This window comes from Hippopotamus amphibius, chromosome 12 (assembly GCF_030028045.1).
Source record: "Hippopotamus amphibius kiboko isolate mHipAmp2 chromosome 12, mHipAmp2.hap2, whole genome shotgun sequence".
Classification (NCBI taxonomy): Eukaryota; Metazoa; Chordata; class Mammalia; order Artiodactyla; family Hippopotamidae; genus Hippopotamus; species Hippopotamus amphibius.
In genome coordinates, this window is record NC_080197.1 from 63,076,975 (window position 1) to 63,095,157 (window position 18,183).

At 37.1% G+C, this 18,183-nt stretch overlaps 1 protein-coding gene across 3 annotated transcripts in view; it reads right to left on the reverse strand.

The window, feature by feature from the left end:
* Positions 1–18,183, reverse strand: part of SLCO1C1 (solute carrier organic anion transporter family member 1C1) — a 56,400-nt gene that overhangs the window by 20,564 nt on the left and 17,653 nt on the right. For 2 of the 3 annotated variants that reach the window (XM_057702874.1, XM_057702875.1), the window contains exons 3-8: positions 16,499–16,631; positions 12,524–12,648; positions 9,064–9,210; positions 7,393–7,491; positions 5,390–5,635; positions 4,236–4,400 (exon numbers count right to left, since the gene is read on the reverse strand). In XM_057702874.1, the coding sequence (XP_057558857.1) occupies positions 4,236–4,400; positions 5,390–5,635; positions 7,393–7,491; positions 9,064–9,210; positions 12,524–12,648; positions 16,499–16,631 (915 nt within the window). The remainder of the gene's footprint in view (positions 1–4,235; positions 4,401–5,389; positions 5,636–7,392; positions 7,492–9,063; positions 9,211–12,523; positions 12,649–16,498; positions 16,632–18,183) is intronic. The other variant, XM_057702876.1, reaches the window with a different exon arrangement.

The window sequence follows — 18,183 nt, forward strand, 5'->3', positions numbered from 1 at the left end:
GATCATTCAAGGGGCGTTACTCCCTCAGTATGGATTGGGAATATCCTCTCCTGATTGACCTCTTTTTAGAGGCTCGTGCTCTCTTGAAACTTCCAGAGGGTTTACTGTGTTCTCTTGCTTCTAGATCTTTGGGTGAGACAAAAAAGTAAAATTAGGCATCTTTCTTGGGCATAATAACAGGGTTTTTTTTTCCCCTCACAAATTGATAGTTTTCCATCACCTCACAGATTTTTAATGTAACTTTACTTAATTTTAGAACACATCATAATACAATTCTAAATTTGCTATGCTAGCTTAGCCACAAAAATGATAATGCTTTCTGTCATAACCACTTTTTCTCAAATAATTCTCTTACTTTTTCCTTGTTTGTGTAGCATCTGCAGAAATTGAGAATGGTAACCATTGTTGTCAGTAGTAGTCAGTGTTGATGTATATTGTCTACTAGTTACTATCTTATTTAATCAAAACATTTCAAGAAGTTAAGCAAAAATAAATAATTGCAATCTGTGTATTAAGAAGGAAGAGAAAAGATCATGTTGATGTAACTTCATAGTGATAGGAAAAGCTTAAATGAAAGATTCAGCTGTCTAATCAAATTTCTTCCAGTAGAAATTGCAATGGAAATTTTTTTAAAAGTCCACACCCTTTTAAAAAAAGCAAACCTGTTTCACCACATACTTTCTAGTTTCCTGAATTGGAACCATTTTTGTTGTGTATTTTTCTTTCATTTCATTTGCAAAATTAAAGTAATTAACATAAGAAAATGTTATTTCTAAACTTTAGGAAGAATGTGACCAACGTATAAAAACATGTACAGTAAAATAAACTGTCATTGGGTCAGTCAGCCCTCGAACACTTTAGGGAAATTTCTGTTTATTCTTTCCTCCGTGTCATATCAAATGCTCTCTCTGAGAGTAGAAGGGAAATATGTCTTCTTTATGCCTTTCCCATGTTTTATCAGAGAAAGGGTCATTCTCCCACAAGGCAAAGAAAAAAGCTGAAGGAGAAAATAGAGAGGGGTAGGAAAGAAAAAGTGAAGATGGAGAAAATACGTTTGTTGAATGAGAGCTATGTGGGTTTACAATCCATTTTACATGTATTTCTTCATTTTTATTTTAACCCAGTGATGCATTCTTTTCACTATTCTAAAGATAATCAAAATAAGTTTTAGGGATATTGAATAATTTACCCACTTTCCTTACTCTGCTGCATCCTGTACTTAGTAATGTAAAAATCACAATGCACTCAGGAAAGTATCCTTGTTATAAGGATGTGGAATTACTAAACACTTTTACTTATTTCTCACAAAAGTACTTCGATTATCTATAGATATGCCAGAAACTATGAGGAATTAGAGTTTCAGGCCACCTTTGATAGAAAGCTCAGAAAAGTCTGATGATGAGTTTGTTTGGATCTCAGAGTTCATTTCAGTATACAGAGTAGGGTCATGGATTAAAAGAAATCAATCAGCCACAGTTCAAAAGATAATTATTAATCAGATACTTCCTGACAGTTTTCCATAAACAATTATGCCCAGTGAGGAAGTATAACTCAAATTCAGGGGAAATAATTTTATTCCTGGCTATATCATGTATGTATGTATGATACACATGCATGATATTGGGCAGGCCATTGGAGCTCTCAGAATCTCACATTCTTTCACCTGTGCTAATTACCCTTAAAGATTATTTTGCAGGCAAAACATTTCATTTATTATGTACTTAATAAGGGAATGAGATTATATGTGATTTCATTTCTATTCTAAGTACCTTCCCCCGAAAATGTCCTTAATTTTCTTTTTTGAAATAAACTCTTTAATTTTAAAATTTTGAAAAAACTTATTCATCATTCTAGTGAGAGCAAAGTCAAATGCCCCCAAATCTCTAAGTGTTATGGAAATGTTGAATAATGAGAAATAAACATATACTTAAAGGTGTGTTCCTTTACTACAATTCATGGGGAAAAGATGATCTCTTCATTTTGATAAATGAACCTTGACCTCTTTCACATAATACAAAAAAAAAAAAAACTTTGAACTGTATTATAACCTAAATGTGAAAGTTAAAACAATGTACTAGGAGCAATATTAGGAAAACATTTTCATAACCTTGGGGTTTGACAAAGATTTCTTAAAATAGGCTCAAAATAGCACTAATGAAAAAGGAAAAGATTAAAATTGGACTTCATTAAAATTAAGAAGACTGAAAAGGCAAATTGAGGTCTGTGAGAAAATATTTGCAAAACATATGTTCAATAAAGAACTTGTATCAAGAAAAATACACAGTACGCCTACAAACCAATAAGAAAAAGACTGACAATCCAATAAAAATGGGCAAATAACTTAAACAGAATTAACAAAAGTTAATGAAATGACCAACAAGCCTGGGGGAAAATGCTCCATGTCCTGAGTCAGCAGGTAAATGGAAATTAAGCCACAATAAGATACCATCACGCTACATAAGAATGGTTACAATGAAAAAGACTGACAATATCACATATCAGAAGAGTGTGGAGCAAGTGGAGCATTCTTACACTTCTAATGGGAGTAAAAATTTGCACAATTCTTTTATGAAATGTTTTGGCATTATCTACCAGATCGAAACATACTCCTATGACCCAGCAATTCTACTCCAGGACGTAGCCAAGACAAATGAGTGAATCTGCCTACCAAAATACACGTGGAATGTTCAAAGCAGTAAACAACTGAAATGTCCATCAACAAGAAAATGAACAAATAAACTGTGGTATATTTATGTAATGGGATATTGCACAGCAATAAGAAGATCAAACCACCACTACACGCAATAACATGAATGAATCTTGTAGATTTCATTTCCATTGAACAAAGCTAGATACAAAAGAGTACATAACATTCCATTTATATAGAGTTCAAAAACAGGCAAGACTGATTAGTACAGATGGAGTTCAGAATAGTTATTAGCTTGGAGAAGAACACTGGGTAGAAGAAGTTTTGAGGGAGACTTCTGGGCAACTGAAATGTGCTACATGTTCTGGATTAAGGACCACGACACAGATACATGTGTAAACATTTATGCAGCTGAGGTATACATCTAAGGTCTGTAGATTTAATTGCTGCTTATAAGTTATATCTCAATAAACACAAAGAAATGTTAAAATAAAAAGAATGTCTCAAACTTTCATTCCTCTTCTATTCTTCTTCAAGTCAGTATAAAGCCTTGATTGGCATGGATGCAGTGTGGGGTTAAAAAAGAAAACTGAAATATCAATATTCAGGTCATCCATTAAATAATAAATTAATTTGAACCAAATAATGTTGAAAGTAAAATTCAACAGTGGTTATAGCCTTCACATTTAGAATTTAGGGGAAGGACAACAATTCAAAGAGTCAATTAGAATTGCATCTGCTAAGTGCCCATTATCCAGGATTGTTGTAAGAAAATTATATACCCCAAAATATGCTCAGCTGTTTCCTTGCACACACCCCCACTCTGGTGTCTTTCAGAGATAGATGAATAGAGCAATTTTAAAAATATTTTATGAAGAAGAAATGTTTTTAAACCATTGGAGTCTCCTATCATAAAGGAACATGTCCAAAGGAATAGAATATGTTTTATACTTTGAAACAGTAGCATTAATTAACATCTTCATGGACTAAAGGAGCTTATCCAGGTTTTAAAGCATCCAATTGCTTGCAAGATGGTGGTTACATATTTGGAGATTCTGGTTCTTCTTCCTTCATCTTTTCATGTTTTTCTTTGCCCTTGAATATCTGTCTCTTATTGGCTGTCCTGCTATGCTAGAAACACAGTCCTTTTAAATAACCCAAATGCCAGGAACCAGAGAAGTCTTTCAACTTTGAGCAAACACAAACTTTGTTTTGCAATGCACACCTTTTAACCTGTCTGAATACTTAGCTTTTGTAATCCTAGAAACTGTTGAGGCAAAACAGCCACTTTTATGAGGCTACACATGAAAGACAAATATCCAGTATTAACAATCTCCTAATAAAATGCATGTTTGGTCTATGTGGTATTCTCACGGTCACTTACACATAGTTCTGAACAATTTTTGCTACAAAGTCGTACCACAGACTATCTAAATATTTTACTCTGCTAGATTTTTTCGCTCACTTTTTGAAATGCCATAAATTACCTCCAGTCTAAATATTGGAACAATTTCTCTAAAATTACTAAGGATTAACAAGACACAGCTGATAATACCTATTGGAAAGCAGGAAGGACAGAGAAGCGTACCAATAACAAAGTTGGCCTTAGAGGATGACTGCCCATACTGTTGCTCAATGTACTTCGGTTTATAAGTCACCATCCCAAATAAAGAATTGAACTGAATGGTGCTTGCACACAAATATAAGAAGTACACTGGATTTCCAAAAAGACTCTTCAGTGATGGCAGAAAATCTATAAGACAAAAATAGCATAGAGTAATCAAAGACAGTGTCACACTTGGCAGAAGATACAGCCATGGCATCAGTAGAGGCTGAGTCTCATTGTCATGGCTCTCAGGAGCATTTATAGCATGGAGACATGCATGCACTCTGGATATTAAGCCACTGGCTCAAGTTAAGGTTGAGTTCCAGTCAGGTTCAGATCCAGACATAGGCACTCACTTCTAAAGGCATAAAATCTAGATGATAAATTAGAGTATCAGTCAGAGGGGAACAAATTCCTAGGGATATGAATACTCCCTCACCACCGAGCTGGGAGTCATAGGCAGGACATCAAGAACTTGAGTTTTCTGGTCTCTCTCCTTTAAACTGGGGTCACGGGTACAGGGAAAAGAATATGAATGTTATCTCCATCTAATCATTGTCAGAAATGAGCTTTGGCATTCTCCCTTCTTCCTTCTGCGCAGCCAAACAGAAACGTGAAGATTGTCTATAAATGTCAGTAGTGCTGGGCCTGTTGAGGGGACCAGTCTTTCTCATGGCCACACATTTCCACGTGAAGGGAATTCACTAGAATATGACCTTTGGCCCCATGTGACACTCACTCCTCTGATCACTGGTGGGACACACACCCTTGTGCACATTCTCAAGGGGGTGGATGTCCTCTGTTAAAAGGCCACAAGCCCTGAAGATTCACTCTCTTCTGTCCACCCAGAGGACTGCGAAACGGCCCTGCCGGAGAAGGGCAGTTGCAGCGTCTGCACTAAGGAGGTGGAAGGATGGGGACAGCAGCCAAGGTTACCAAGACTTTGGGACACGTTCTTCAGTCAGTTCTCCAGTAACAAAGCTGACTTTTTAATAATCTTCCTTTCTGCTTCCTGTGCAGTTTCTCATTTTTGTCTGAACGCATGTAGTGGAGACAGAGGTATTGTCTATAGATCCCCTATGAAGTTTCAACCGTAAAATGGAAAGTGCTTCAAACACAAGGAGAATCTGGCTCACCTCTTGCCATGTCCATGAGTTTTGCTTTGTCTCCAAGATGCGTTTGGTGGTCTGCGCGACCATCCATAATACACTTAGATTTCTCAGAGGAGGAACTGGAATCGTCTCTGCTCCGGGGTCCTGGTAGACTCTTTGGTAAACACCAGAAAGGCACAGCTGCCAGAAGACTTATGCATCCTGCTATTAGATAACCAAGCCACCAGGCACCCACCCACTGTGGATCCTTTGGGGTGATGCTTATATGATCTGAAAAAGAGAGAGTGTAGCCAAAGAACATACACAGCAAAGCTAGTGTGTTGAATAGGCCTCTTAAAAAAAAAATCCTAGTATTAACTCTATCATGTCTTAAAAATACCTAATAATTCATACATGATAACCTTTTCTTATCTGAACATCATTATTTTGCTTTTTGAAGGAAAGGGGGTGTTTTCAGAGCATGGTTATTTCTCCTTTTGTTTCTTTGATTAAAAGTATAGAGGCTACATACTAGAAGGGGTCTCACTCTGCTCTGGGCTTCTGCAGTGGGACCCCAGGACCCATGACAGGAAAAAAGCAACATGTGAGAAAGAATTATGAGGGCTTAAAACCTTCTGCCAGCTACCCCATATGAGTGCCACTTTCATCTGATTTACATACTGGATGTTTGTCTAAGATTTTACTGGAAGAAAAAATTATGCCCTACGCCCTCTGGCCCAAACCTAGTCTGAGCCACTCAGAATGTTATTTATTAAATGATGATTGATGATACTTCAGAGCTATTCCAGATCTGGAGCAAGATTTGTATATGTAATTGAAACATCAATATCTACTCATAAAATTTTATTTTTGATACTCTTATTTGACTAAAAGGTAAGCACTGACAAAGTTTTTTAACCAAATCAAGTGTTTTTTTATATATATAAGAACCTATGAAACGTTATACTCTACTACACTCTATGAGAATCCTTTGGCAACTCGGCTCAATTGGTACTATGTACATTACACTCAGTAAAATGTTTGAACTAGTTTATCACTGCATTTGCAGTGCTCCCCTTTCAGAGTTGTCCTCGGTACCACTCATCACACCAGCACTTTCTTATCTACAGCAGTCTCCAAGACCAGATTTTAAACTTCAAGAAGTCAAGGAACTCAAATATTCAATATTTTGTTCACTGTGGTAGAACAACATTTGAGATAGAGTAGATGTGAAATCAATTTGGGAGTAATACATGAATAAATGAATGAATAAATAAAATTTTTGGAATGCAGATTCCAGTTTATTTGTTGAATAAAGAACAACTAGCCCAAGAGTTTTGCATTCTATTTTGACACACAATAATCATTTGTCATACACACTAATGACAATGCAATTCCAGAATTTTTAAAAATGAAACTCGTTTTTAACTCCTTTCTAGGGTGTCTTTAGAAAAAACAGATGGCTTATCTGTGTCTAAGGGCTACCTCTTATAAGGAAAGAAACATTTTAAACAGCTATGGAAAGATAAGGTCTTCCACATACTCCCTCCACGAGCATTCCCCCAGAAGGAAAGTTAATCTCACTATAATATGCCTTCAACTAAAAACGATTTGTACATTAAAAAGGGAATTTTAGTTGCCAGAAGACTTTCAATCTTTGGCCTTTCTGGCAAGTCCAAAAATATGTTACCAATTGATGTGACTGTAATAAATGTTGATTCACCTGAAACCAAGAAGAGCCAACAAGTAGCCACAGTTATTAGTCTTAAGCTGGAATGCCTTTGAACTGGGAAACCAGAAGTGGAAAATGATACATCTGAATAAGGAACCATGGGTCAAGCAGTTCCAGTCACTGCCTATTTTTCATATTCCACTTATTAATGTGTGATGATTGTATCAGCAATAAGTTTCCCATGGGTTATTTTCATTTTATGAAAGACTACCATCCTGTTATTTTAGAGAAAGGCAGTTTGATATTTTCTACACTATCCCCATTAAAAAAGTACAGTAACTAAAATAAACGAATAAACAGAAAGAAACTCCCTTACCTAGATTTACAAAGCCAATGTCAACATACAGTTTGGCACATAATGAGCCTAACAGGAAGCCAAAGATTGGTCCTATAATTGCAACCGTCTGCACACACCCTGCACCAAAAAAAAAAAAAAAAAGAAAAAAAAGTTCCATTGCTTTGCTCTTGTAAATTAATAAATTTTTAAACAAGAAATGTGCATGAGATCCAGTTAGTAACTGAAAATATTTCATCAACTCTTCCCTTAAGTATTCTTAATTTGTCAATTTTTTAACCTCACTGAATCCAGAAATAAGTCCTTCTCGGTGTTGGAAGAAGAATGGGCATTTTTAAGGTATTATTTTCCTCTTAGTTAGAAAATAGCACTAAGACTCTGAAGAAGTTCATTTCCCCAAGTGGAGCAAATTTTACTCTCTAGGATTAGATTCCCCCAGTGATAAAAATCAGAATTATACTATATTGACAGTCTTTCAAAAACTTTTTATGGTCAGTTAAACATAATACTTGTTTTAACATTAAAATTGATTTCTTCCACATTAATGAAAAAGTGATTGCATTCAGAGCTTCCGAGGGACCATCTGTGAACGCAGTAACTATGCAGCCAGCAAAGGACCTAGACTTGGGAGAGGGGAGAAGTGCCCTCTAGAACACTCACCACCCACCTGGGCAACTTTAACAAGTAGGTGGAGCAGACCTCCCAAATGACACCATTCCTAGTAACCAGAAAGGTTGCTCCTCCTTGCAAGATATCTCCCATCTGTCTTTCATTTCATCGCTGAGCTTACGCACATATCCCTGAGAGATTAATTTAAATTAACTGGAGGAGTAAACAGCAGTTACCAGGTCCTTTTCAGAACAGAAGAGAGGGCAAAGGAGAGTGAGCAGGCTCTGAGCTCCTAGACAGGACGGGGACACCGTGACAACTGCGTGCATCTCCTGGCTGCAATCTTTCTTCTGGTACCCAGAGTAATTGCCTAGCACTTACTCTAGTGATGGAGCTTCTGTTTCAGTTCTAGGTCCTGATCTATGCAGCAGTCTTCCAGTTAGAACTGGTGCCCTGTTTTTAACTACAGCATGCTTGACTATCAGCAGAGCCCTCTGGAGTGAGTAGACAGGGCAGAACTATACCGTGGACCTACCTACAGCTACCCTCAGTGAATTTAAATCTTGTCCTTCTGTCTCTGAGGGTGAGGCCTTCAAAAGGTCAGAACTCCAAGAAATCAAGACTGATGTATGAAACAGAACAAATTTAGCTTCCAGGAGATGAGGCACTCAATAAACGCTGCTTCCATTTGTCTGGCATTGGAGTTTGCCATTGCTATATTTTGGGTTTTGTGATCTTAGCTGCTGGTCTATCCACTGGGACCTGTTCCAGACATGGGGTTGGCTCAGGCCTTGCTCTTGTCCCCCTCCTGTATCCATGAAGATACCTGCACAAGTCATATATCACAGCGGTTGAGCTTGCCAATGTTTTCTTTTAATCTGATATTCTTTCGCTAATGCAATAGATCCTTCTAACTGAAGTTTCTTCACTCTCCAAATCTTCACTGTGGACTTCAGAAAAGTGTGAACTGAATAAAGGAGTTGGTTAGGTAGTATAAAACCTTTCACACCCTAATTAGTTGAGAATGAAGTTGAGAAAACCAGGTACCCTGAATCCCAAGAAAATGAATGAGGTGGGCATTACCAATATAGAAAGCCGCGTTGTCCTCACTCGCAAAATCGTCAAGGTAGGCGATGCCTAAAGGCTGAATGGGAGTTTCTCCGATGCCACGAAGAAGGTTCCCCAAGAAGACGTAAACCCACCTGGAGGAGCTGGCATCAATTTCACATTCTTGAAAGGAAAGCAAACAAGAGGTTGAAATTCAATCACTATTGAAGTTAAACATTTATTCTGCATGTCTATGTTGTCTTAAACTTGCATTAGCATGCAGAAGTGAAATCTGCAATAAACCTAATTTGATAGGAGTTTGAGCAAGATATTTTAGGCCGTGTAAATTCCCCAGAGACTGACCAAGGAAATCTACTGCTTCTTGTTCTCGACCCCTTATTTCTTATTTTCTTTCTTTTTATTTCATACTTATAATGAATTCTTTGAATTTCTACACTCCAATGACATCCAATATCCTGTTTGGGACAAAATGAAACATTTTGAACAAAGGCTTTTCTCACCTTAATCTTTAAAGTTTTCTATTCTGTGACAGAAATCACTTGTGATTTTATTGCTGACCAAGTTTTATGTGAAATTCCAAAATTTTATATGGGTGATACTTCAAATTTGAGCAACATTGCCTACAATTACAATTGTTTGTTAGTGAACAGCCATGTTAAGGGCTCACGTTTCGGAAACAAATTCATATAAATATTTAAAACCTTATATGGTTTATTTGTAGAACTATTCCAACAAAAAGAATCTTTTGACAGTAATTTTAGAGGGAAATTCAAAGCTAACAATTTTAAAATGCTTTCATAAAAGTCATGTCAATATGATCATGTGATGTGGAATAATTACTCCCATATAATAAATTAAATATAATTTGAAGAGTTTGGTGACTTTAATAAAAGTGATAATACCATCTCTAACAATCACTACTTCTGGATGCTCCCTTTCTGCCAGGCACTGGGCTGAGTGGCTTGCAGACATTTTCAAATTGAATTCTAATAAGCCTATAAAGCAGGAGATACTTTCTCCTCTAGTAAGCTACAAAGTAACTTTTGAAGGTAAAATGTGGGTTATGAAAAACTGGGGTGAACTCTTTTGTGTGGATGAATCAGACTTTGTGACAGAAAAGATTACTGTGCAGTCATGTTGCTTTTAGTTCAGATTCTGCCTCTTCTAGAAACGTGGTCAAGTGACTAGGGATTCTTCACTTATCTTCTCTGGATTTCTATTCCACTCCCAAAAATATAATAGGGACTCCTTTTTCAAAATTGATTCCAATGTCAGTTCCAGTCCTGACATTTGTGGGATTGTATGCTTGTTGGTAGAGGAGTCTCGTAGATATGCGTAGATAACTTAGCTTTGGGCTTTCCCATAGACTGGCATAAGCCACATGTGGCTGTTGAAATTTAAATTAATTAAAATTACATGAAATTAAAATTCAGTTCCTCAGTCACACTGGCTGTATTCCAAGTGCTCAATAGTCATGTGCAGCTAACAGCTACTGTACTGGACGGGATAGCTGCAGAACATTTCCATCATCACAGAAGTTCTGGTGGAGAGCTCAGCTCTAGAGTGTTTGGGTGAAATGGGGTTTGTGTGCAAAGCATTTTTGAGAAGAGTCCTCTGTTTACCCCACTAACCCCTTTAGGATAAGCCTCTGTCCACTATAGCTATGACTTTAGGGAGCTGATTTCATCTAAAGGAAACAAAAGGATTGAGTTGTGTCTTATACTCTGTACCTGCCTAATAACTTGTCTCTTTACATTAAAAAATTTTCATTCCCTGCCCCTAAACACTGTTTCTCTTTTTAACATTAAAGGTTTAAATGTTTCCTAATTAGTCATATTATTGTTTATACCATGTCTCTTCCCTGATTGTCAAAACCAAGAATAAAATAAAATATCTTCAATGACTGTACATTGTGTAAAGATGAAAGTCCAAATCCTTTAGCTCATCTCCTTGCCTCTTTATGTGAACCTGAATTCAACTTACTATCCATTATATTCTTCCATAAACAAGCCCTCTGTTCTCATCCATTGATTTATATATGCCTCCTGAATTTATCTATTACCTTCTTTCACACTTGCCTTTTCTTCTAGAATGCTTTCTTTTCGTACAGCAGGGCAAGGTAAATATTTTTACATGTTTATGACCACCCCATTTTCTTGCCTCTTGTTTCAATATTTCTTTTAATTCCCTGGCCCTTCCCTTCATTCAAAGAGCCAGACCTCTTGGGTTTATTGACCAGGAAAAGGACATCGCAAAAGAAAGCATTTATGAGGATGTTAGGGGAGTGAAAAGGTTTTATGGTGTAGATAAAGGATTTGGATGGATAGCTGGTATATAAGGAAGGACTTCCACACTGCCTCTATAGAAGTGGATTCCCCAGCCTAGGGGTAGGGAGTGAGATGAGGGTGGTGGGGAGTCAGATGAGGGTGGCGGAGGAGGTGCTGAGCATATTGATGCTGAAGGGCTATGGAGAAAGGGTTTGAGCACCAGCCAGTGCAGCATCCTGGAGATATGGCGAACGCCTGTGGGTAGATTCATGGACTCCATGAGAGAGGAGAACCTATGCCACCATGGCCAGGTAGAGCCCAGGGAGGTAGCAAGATCCTGAAGATGAGATGGCTGCACAGTATAGCTAAGCATCCCTACCCCTGCCTCTTCACAGGGTTTCCAATGCCTAGAGTAACACACAAGAGATGGTTCCCATGCTCCCAAGGCTGGCTCACACACAGCCTTGCTGTGCAGTGTGGGTCAGCCATGTGGAACTCTGCATATTCTAATGAAATTCCTCACACCCTATCTTGTGTGGAAAGTAGAATGATTTCCACATTTCCATGATGGTCACATTTGCATCAGAGAGAGCCGCTGTGCTAAAAAGGACATAAGATGACCCCAAGATGACATGTATGAACAAACACTGCGGCCAGAGGGATTTTAGATATTTAGGCTGACAGAGGACTCCTGATAACACCAAGACCTCCCCTCCCACGATTTCCCCCCTTACCATTATGTAAGCTCCCTAGAATGTAAGCAAGCCCTGGGAACACGGGTCAAGGTTAGGGACAAACTGACTGAGACTACGTTTTTGCCATTCTGATGAAAGGGGGCTGAACACAAATTAAATTGAGTTTGGAGGAAAAATATATTTCTTTTATATCTGAGCAACAGACTGAGATTTGTGTATGCTAAACTAGTTTTACACTGTTTCACAGCTTGCCTTGGAACCACTGGAAGATTTTCTCAGTCACCAACAATTAATGCCCCATCTTTCCATAATATCTGATTGTCTGCATATTTTCTTAGGATCTCATCATATATTGCTTTATATTCTAGGAATTCTTATGACACTATAATATCTCAATTTAAGTAATAAAGCTTTTGACAGCAAAAATCACATAGATACTTTTTGTTCATACTAAAGCACCTAGAAAGTCTTTAAAAAGAGCTTGTTTAGTTGAGTAAAAAATAATCATCTTACCATTATTTATTTTGGATTGTGATTTTTCCATAACTGAGATTGGTAATGGACTGTTTGACTCCAAGAGACACGGAGAGATGCTGAGAGTGGAATTGGAGAAAGGAGAATACCTTTCATATCTGTACCTATATAAAAAAAGAGCATTTTCTGTACTACAAGCTCATTTAACATCATGCTAAAAATATTCTGTGTATACTACTTGACCCATTAGGGGACCTGTTTGAGTTTACAGCTCTCCCTGAAACCGAATCACTAAACCAAACCAGTATTTAACAGTAAAGTTTCCTAAAGAGATTGCTAGAAGATCTGTTTCACAGATACTACACTGTATCTAAACTAATTACCCAGTGTCATGAAAGAAAAGAATGATTTAGAGAGGCTCATTTTAATGTAAAATAATGACTATAAATCACCTACTCTATTGGTGAAAAAATATGCAATACTTCATAAAATCATAATTATCTCTAAAAGTAATAATTTAACAATCATGGCCATTGGCACACTCTGCTTAGAGTTGTAAATTTAGTAAAACACCTGCAATGTTGATTCTAGAGAATTGATACTGATATGTGGGCTTTGGGAACCATATACCTAGATGGCATCCTTTTCCTCATTGGTTTATTAATCTGGCTCTAAGTTATCCCTAGTTTCACACTTTCCTCTGTTTATCAGGTTACTATGGCAGATAATTATAAAGTTACCCTTTGGGGTAGAGGTACCTGATAAAAGGACATCACATCACCTTGATTCTTATTTCGTTCACGCACTATGTGACTAAAGGCTAATAATCATAGTAATGTTTGAAATATTAATAGTAAAAACCTATTCAACAAGGTAAGGACAAGATGTATGGAATTATTAATATATTCAGACTGATAAATGGTTTACCTTATAACAATGTTGCATAGCCTACACCTCAATGGGTCTATGAACCCCACTGAAAAAGTAAGAACATTTTTGTACATATGTGAATATTTAAGGGAAGAGGTTCATAGTTTTTGTCACTTTCATCAAAATGGGTCCTTGACCAAAATAGGTTAAGAACCACTTAATGAAGATAACTGTTTTTTAATTCTTAGCTACAGAGGAGATCATTTAGTATTAAAATCATGGTAAATATAATTTTCTTTCCTTAATACAATTTCAGAGATACCAGAGACTATTATAATGCCTAAAGGCTCTTAAGATGACTGTCGATAGCAATTATGTAGTATTTTGAAAATTTTTCATTACTTGAGCTTTCAGTTTAACCTATCAAAAGGCAACTGGCTGCATGCATAATTATTTAGATTCTGAATAAATAGAATTTTATGTAAGTGCCAACTTTGTCACTAATTACTATACATGACATTCTAGAAAAATCAATTAACCTTTCCAAATTTCAATTTTCTTAGTTGTAAAATGGGGTCTATAGATGTGGTCTGTGCCTATTTAGGCTCTATTGGATAAGGTAACAAGTGATTGGGCAGGGTACCAGTGCTATAAATGCTTTTCAATCAGGGATTTTAGTTCTGACCTAGCTTCAACTGACACAATCTTGATTCTGATGCGTGAATTTCTACAGGAGCCTCCTAAATCGTCTCTCTGCTTTCACATTTGCCCCACCAGAGTTATTTTCCCAAAGAGTAGTCACTGTGTCCCTTTAAAAACATCAAGTCATGCCATTGTGCTCAAAACTCTCCTCTGTCTCTCCATCGCATTCTGAGGAGGTAAAGTCCTTGCAATGATTTGTGACCTTTCTACCCGAGGTGTGGTGTGCAGACCAGCAGCATCAGCTGAATCTCAACCCCCCACCCCAGAGCTACTGAATCAGAATCTACGTTTTACCAAGAGCCTCTGTGATGCAAATGTCCATCACAGTTTAAGAAACAACCTGACGTCTCCTCGCACTTTCCCTGTGCTCATCCCTGCAGTAGACCATGCGCCTGACTCCCTCCTCCTTCAGGAACATTGCATTCACTGTTCATTTAGCCTGGCATCTTCCTCCCCGGGTGTCTGCATGGCTCTCTCCTCATCTCTTCCTGCCTTTCCCAAAGGTCACCATCTCAGTGAGCCATCCCCTGAAAACCCCACTTTAAACTGCAATCCCTCCCTCACCACCTCCCCCCACTTACATGTCTTCGCTGGCTTATTTTTCTCTATAGCACTTAACATTTCTGGCATACCTCATTATTTATCTTTTTATTTATTATCTATCTCTTCCTAATAAGATCTGTGAGAACTATTCTATCCCCATTACCTAAAACAATGATCAATACATATTTATTAAATTCATGAGTCAGATGAACTAACGTACATAAGGCTGAACACAGTCTGTTGGGGGTAGACCCTCAATAATTGATATCTATAATTAATATTATGTTTAGTTGGACATCGAGGGTGTGTCTGCTAGGCAGACAGAGTATAGTCGTCGTTGCTAGAACAAAAATTACATTTTGGACAAGTACCCAATTAGCGACTAACGCTGTGAAAGGTTGAAAGGAAGTTATTGTAGTAAGCCTCAGTAGACAGCAAATCTCATGAGGGAAAGAATTGGGGGGGGGGGGCGGAGGGAGGCGGGGTATTTTTGTTTTATTTCATTTTGTTTTTTCCCCATTACCTAGCATAATACCAGGCAAATGGCAGACACTAAATAATAAATAGGCAAATATATCTTTCAACATATAAAAGGTGGTTGATAAGAATGTGTTTGGTATCCTTTATCAGCACTAGCCTGTCTGGCTTCCCTTAGATATACTCCTGATTTTCTTGCATTAGCATGTTATATTTGTCATCACCTTGAAGTAATAATACTGTTATTAACCTAAATGCAACACCTTCGAGACAAATCATTGCTATCTCTGGTTAAAACCAGGTGGCTTAATTATCTAAGGAGGATTGGAAACGATACACAACAAGAATTGTGGACACAGCTGCTAGTTATGTCAGGAAACTTGGTAAGCATTTTACCTGTCATTTCATTTGATATTTGCAACAACATTAGAAGCTAAGTATTATGTTTAATACCTATAAAACCTATTTTAAGATGCATAAACTGAGGCCTGGGAAAGTTAGATAACTTGCCCAAGGTCACAAAGAAGAGCTAATGATGTACTGCAGAACAAGCCAGGTGGAAGGTCAAGGATTTATCTAGCCTCTGTAACTACTTTGAAACATTTAAATTTTTTTGGGTAGTGGGACTCTGTTTCCTCCTCTGAGCAAACTGTTGCATGGAGGCTCAATGACTAGAACAGATAACACTGGTATGGATCAAGCAGGAGTTAGGTGGATTGGGGACCCATTTCCTCAGCCTTCTCCTTTGCCTCCTCCTTACTCACTGGCCCCATATTATACTTTTGTAGAATCTCAGTGATCTAAGAAAACTTCTGCTCTGTAGAAAGGAGGCCAGATAGGTGTCCAAAGAGTAGGCATGGGTCCTGAAACCACAGATCCCTCTCCATGTAAAGACAAACGGGCCAGAGAAACCATCCAAATAGGTAGGCAAGATCCCACACAGGGGGTTCTATGAACTGTCTTTACAGATTGGACATAGAAGCCAAAATCAAATTATATTTATATAAGTGACCTGGGAATTCAAGAAAAAGTTTGGACCAGATCATTTCTAAGCCTCATTTAGAGCTCTCCAGCTCTAAAATGTCACGGTATGATGGTCTAGAGTGGGCAATCGTCACAGAATTACTTGATATATAATTTCCTAAAATATTCTCTTGGTTTAAAACCTTCTGGTAGTCACTTGGCTCAGTTGGCAATGGGTAACCACAGAGAATAGAGGCAACAGGTATATGTGTGAAGAAGTCATAATGCTGGTTTTAAGAATCCAGTTCTATAATTGCAAGACACCTAACCTTGAGAAGGTCAAAACAAGGAGTTTGTTATGAGTTATTTTCTTAAATTTAAATTATTAATTGTAATCATCAAAAGAGAGACATGCAGTTGCTGGTTAAAGTAAGAAAAAGATGTTTGCTTTAAACTTACTGCTCCATGAAGAATTGAGGCATTGCAATGAGCAACGTTCCAACTCCCATGATTAGGCACCCTGCTCCAATTATTTTTGGCCTGTGAAGTTTGGCTCCAAAGTAGCTAACAAATGTTATAACTAAGAGATTCCCTTTGGGGAAAAGAATAAAATGTTCATAAGTTAGAGAACTTAGAAAAAGTCATCAGCATAACTAAATGACTATAACTAACTGAATGAATGTCTGTAGCAGGCTGGGCAATGTTTTGTTTTGACTAAAACATTTCCCACAGTCTTCCCCATCATTTGTCTTTCTTTCCTTTAATCTGACTGTTGAAACTATCTTGAGATTCATTACTTCACTTATCCCTTTATCAAAATATTTTAATAACCAACCCTCTACCTTTTCATCCACCTTAATTATTTGTCCAAAGTGTTTTATCAGTAAATCAAATTGTAGAAAGCTTCCTTTAGTTGCTCTCTTAAATTTTCCTTGGTGATTTTGAAGTAAACTTTATTACTTTTTCCTCATTTGTTAACATTTTCTATTAAAACTTCCATTGGTTTCCCATTTGCTCTTGAAACATACATCATACAGTCTTGCTTTAGGTAATATTCTCAAAAGAAAAAACAAAACAAACACCACTGTACCTCACTTTAAATGAAATCAAATTATGAAATGCATATTTATATACTTTTTACAAAAATATCAGATTCAAAATAGAAATAAAATTACTCCACGTATCTTCAGAAATACATCAATTATATAACCCAATATATGCTCGTAATACAAATTTTATAAAATAGAAAGTCTCCATAAAATATACCCATCTCTTTAAAAAAAAATAAAAAATATGTACATTTTTCTGAAGGTGGGACTTAAGCCTTTCTAAGATATCTCTAGTGAAGGATGTGATAAATTACTTTTAGTTGATGATGGTGATAGCTGCTTAAACATGCTTTAGGGAAGATATTCTCATGTCTTGCTCTGCACAAAAATTACTAGAAAGGAGTGGTGAGGAAAATAGAAACATTAAAAATGCAGAATCTTGGCAACTCTCAACAGCTTCTGATTCCATGGATGGGGGAGGGGGATGCAGGCCAAGATATCTGCATTTTTAATACTAGCTCAGATGTGCTGATGGAGGTGGTTCATGGAACATGCATTGATAAACACTGTTTAGGGTCTTAGATTTCAGGAGGCTCTAAAGTTTTAGCCATTTGCATTTGTAATATTTGATTTTTAAGGATTGCACTGCTAGATAGGGTAAAACTTAGCAATTCTCCAGCAATTGATTGTGATGGCTTTTGGGTGGCCTTGCTTTGAAGTTCTCGATGTTTTCAATTTTTCGGGAAGAGTGAGTTTCCTTACACCTGTAAGCAATCTTCTAAGTTACTACTATTTATTCACATCGTCAAGTTTAGTCAAGTGCAAAAAGAGCAGCAATTTGTGTAGCCTTGAGGACAGTGATGACAGTGAAAATTGTACCTTGCTCCAGGCTCCAGTGGCTCCAGGCTTTATGGCTCCAGGAAGAATTAAGCTCTTTTTAATTTTCATATCAAAACACTTAATTGAGTATGAGATTTCTCATTTGACATTTCAGTATTTAGTAGAATTTTGTATGATATTATATTCATAATTATGTCTATAGTTTTGCTAATGTGTCACAGTAAATAAACCAAACTGAAGCAAGAGCTTTCAGTT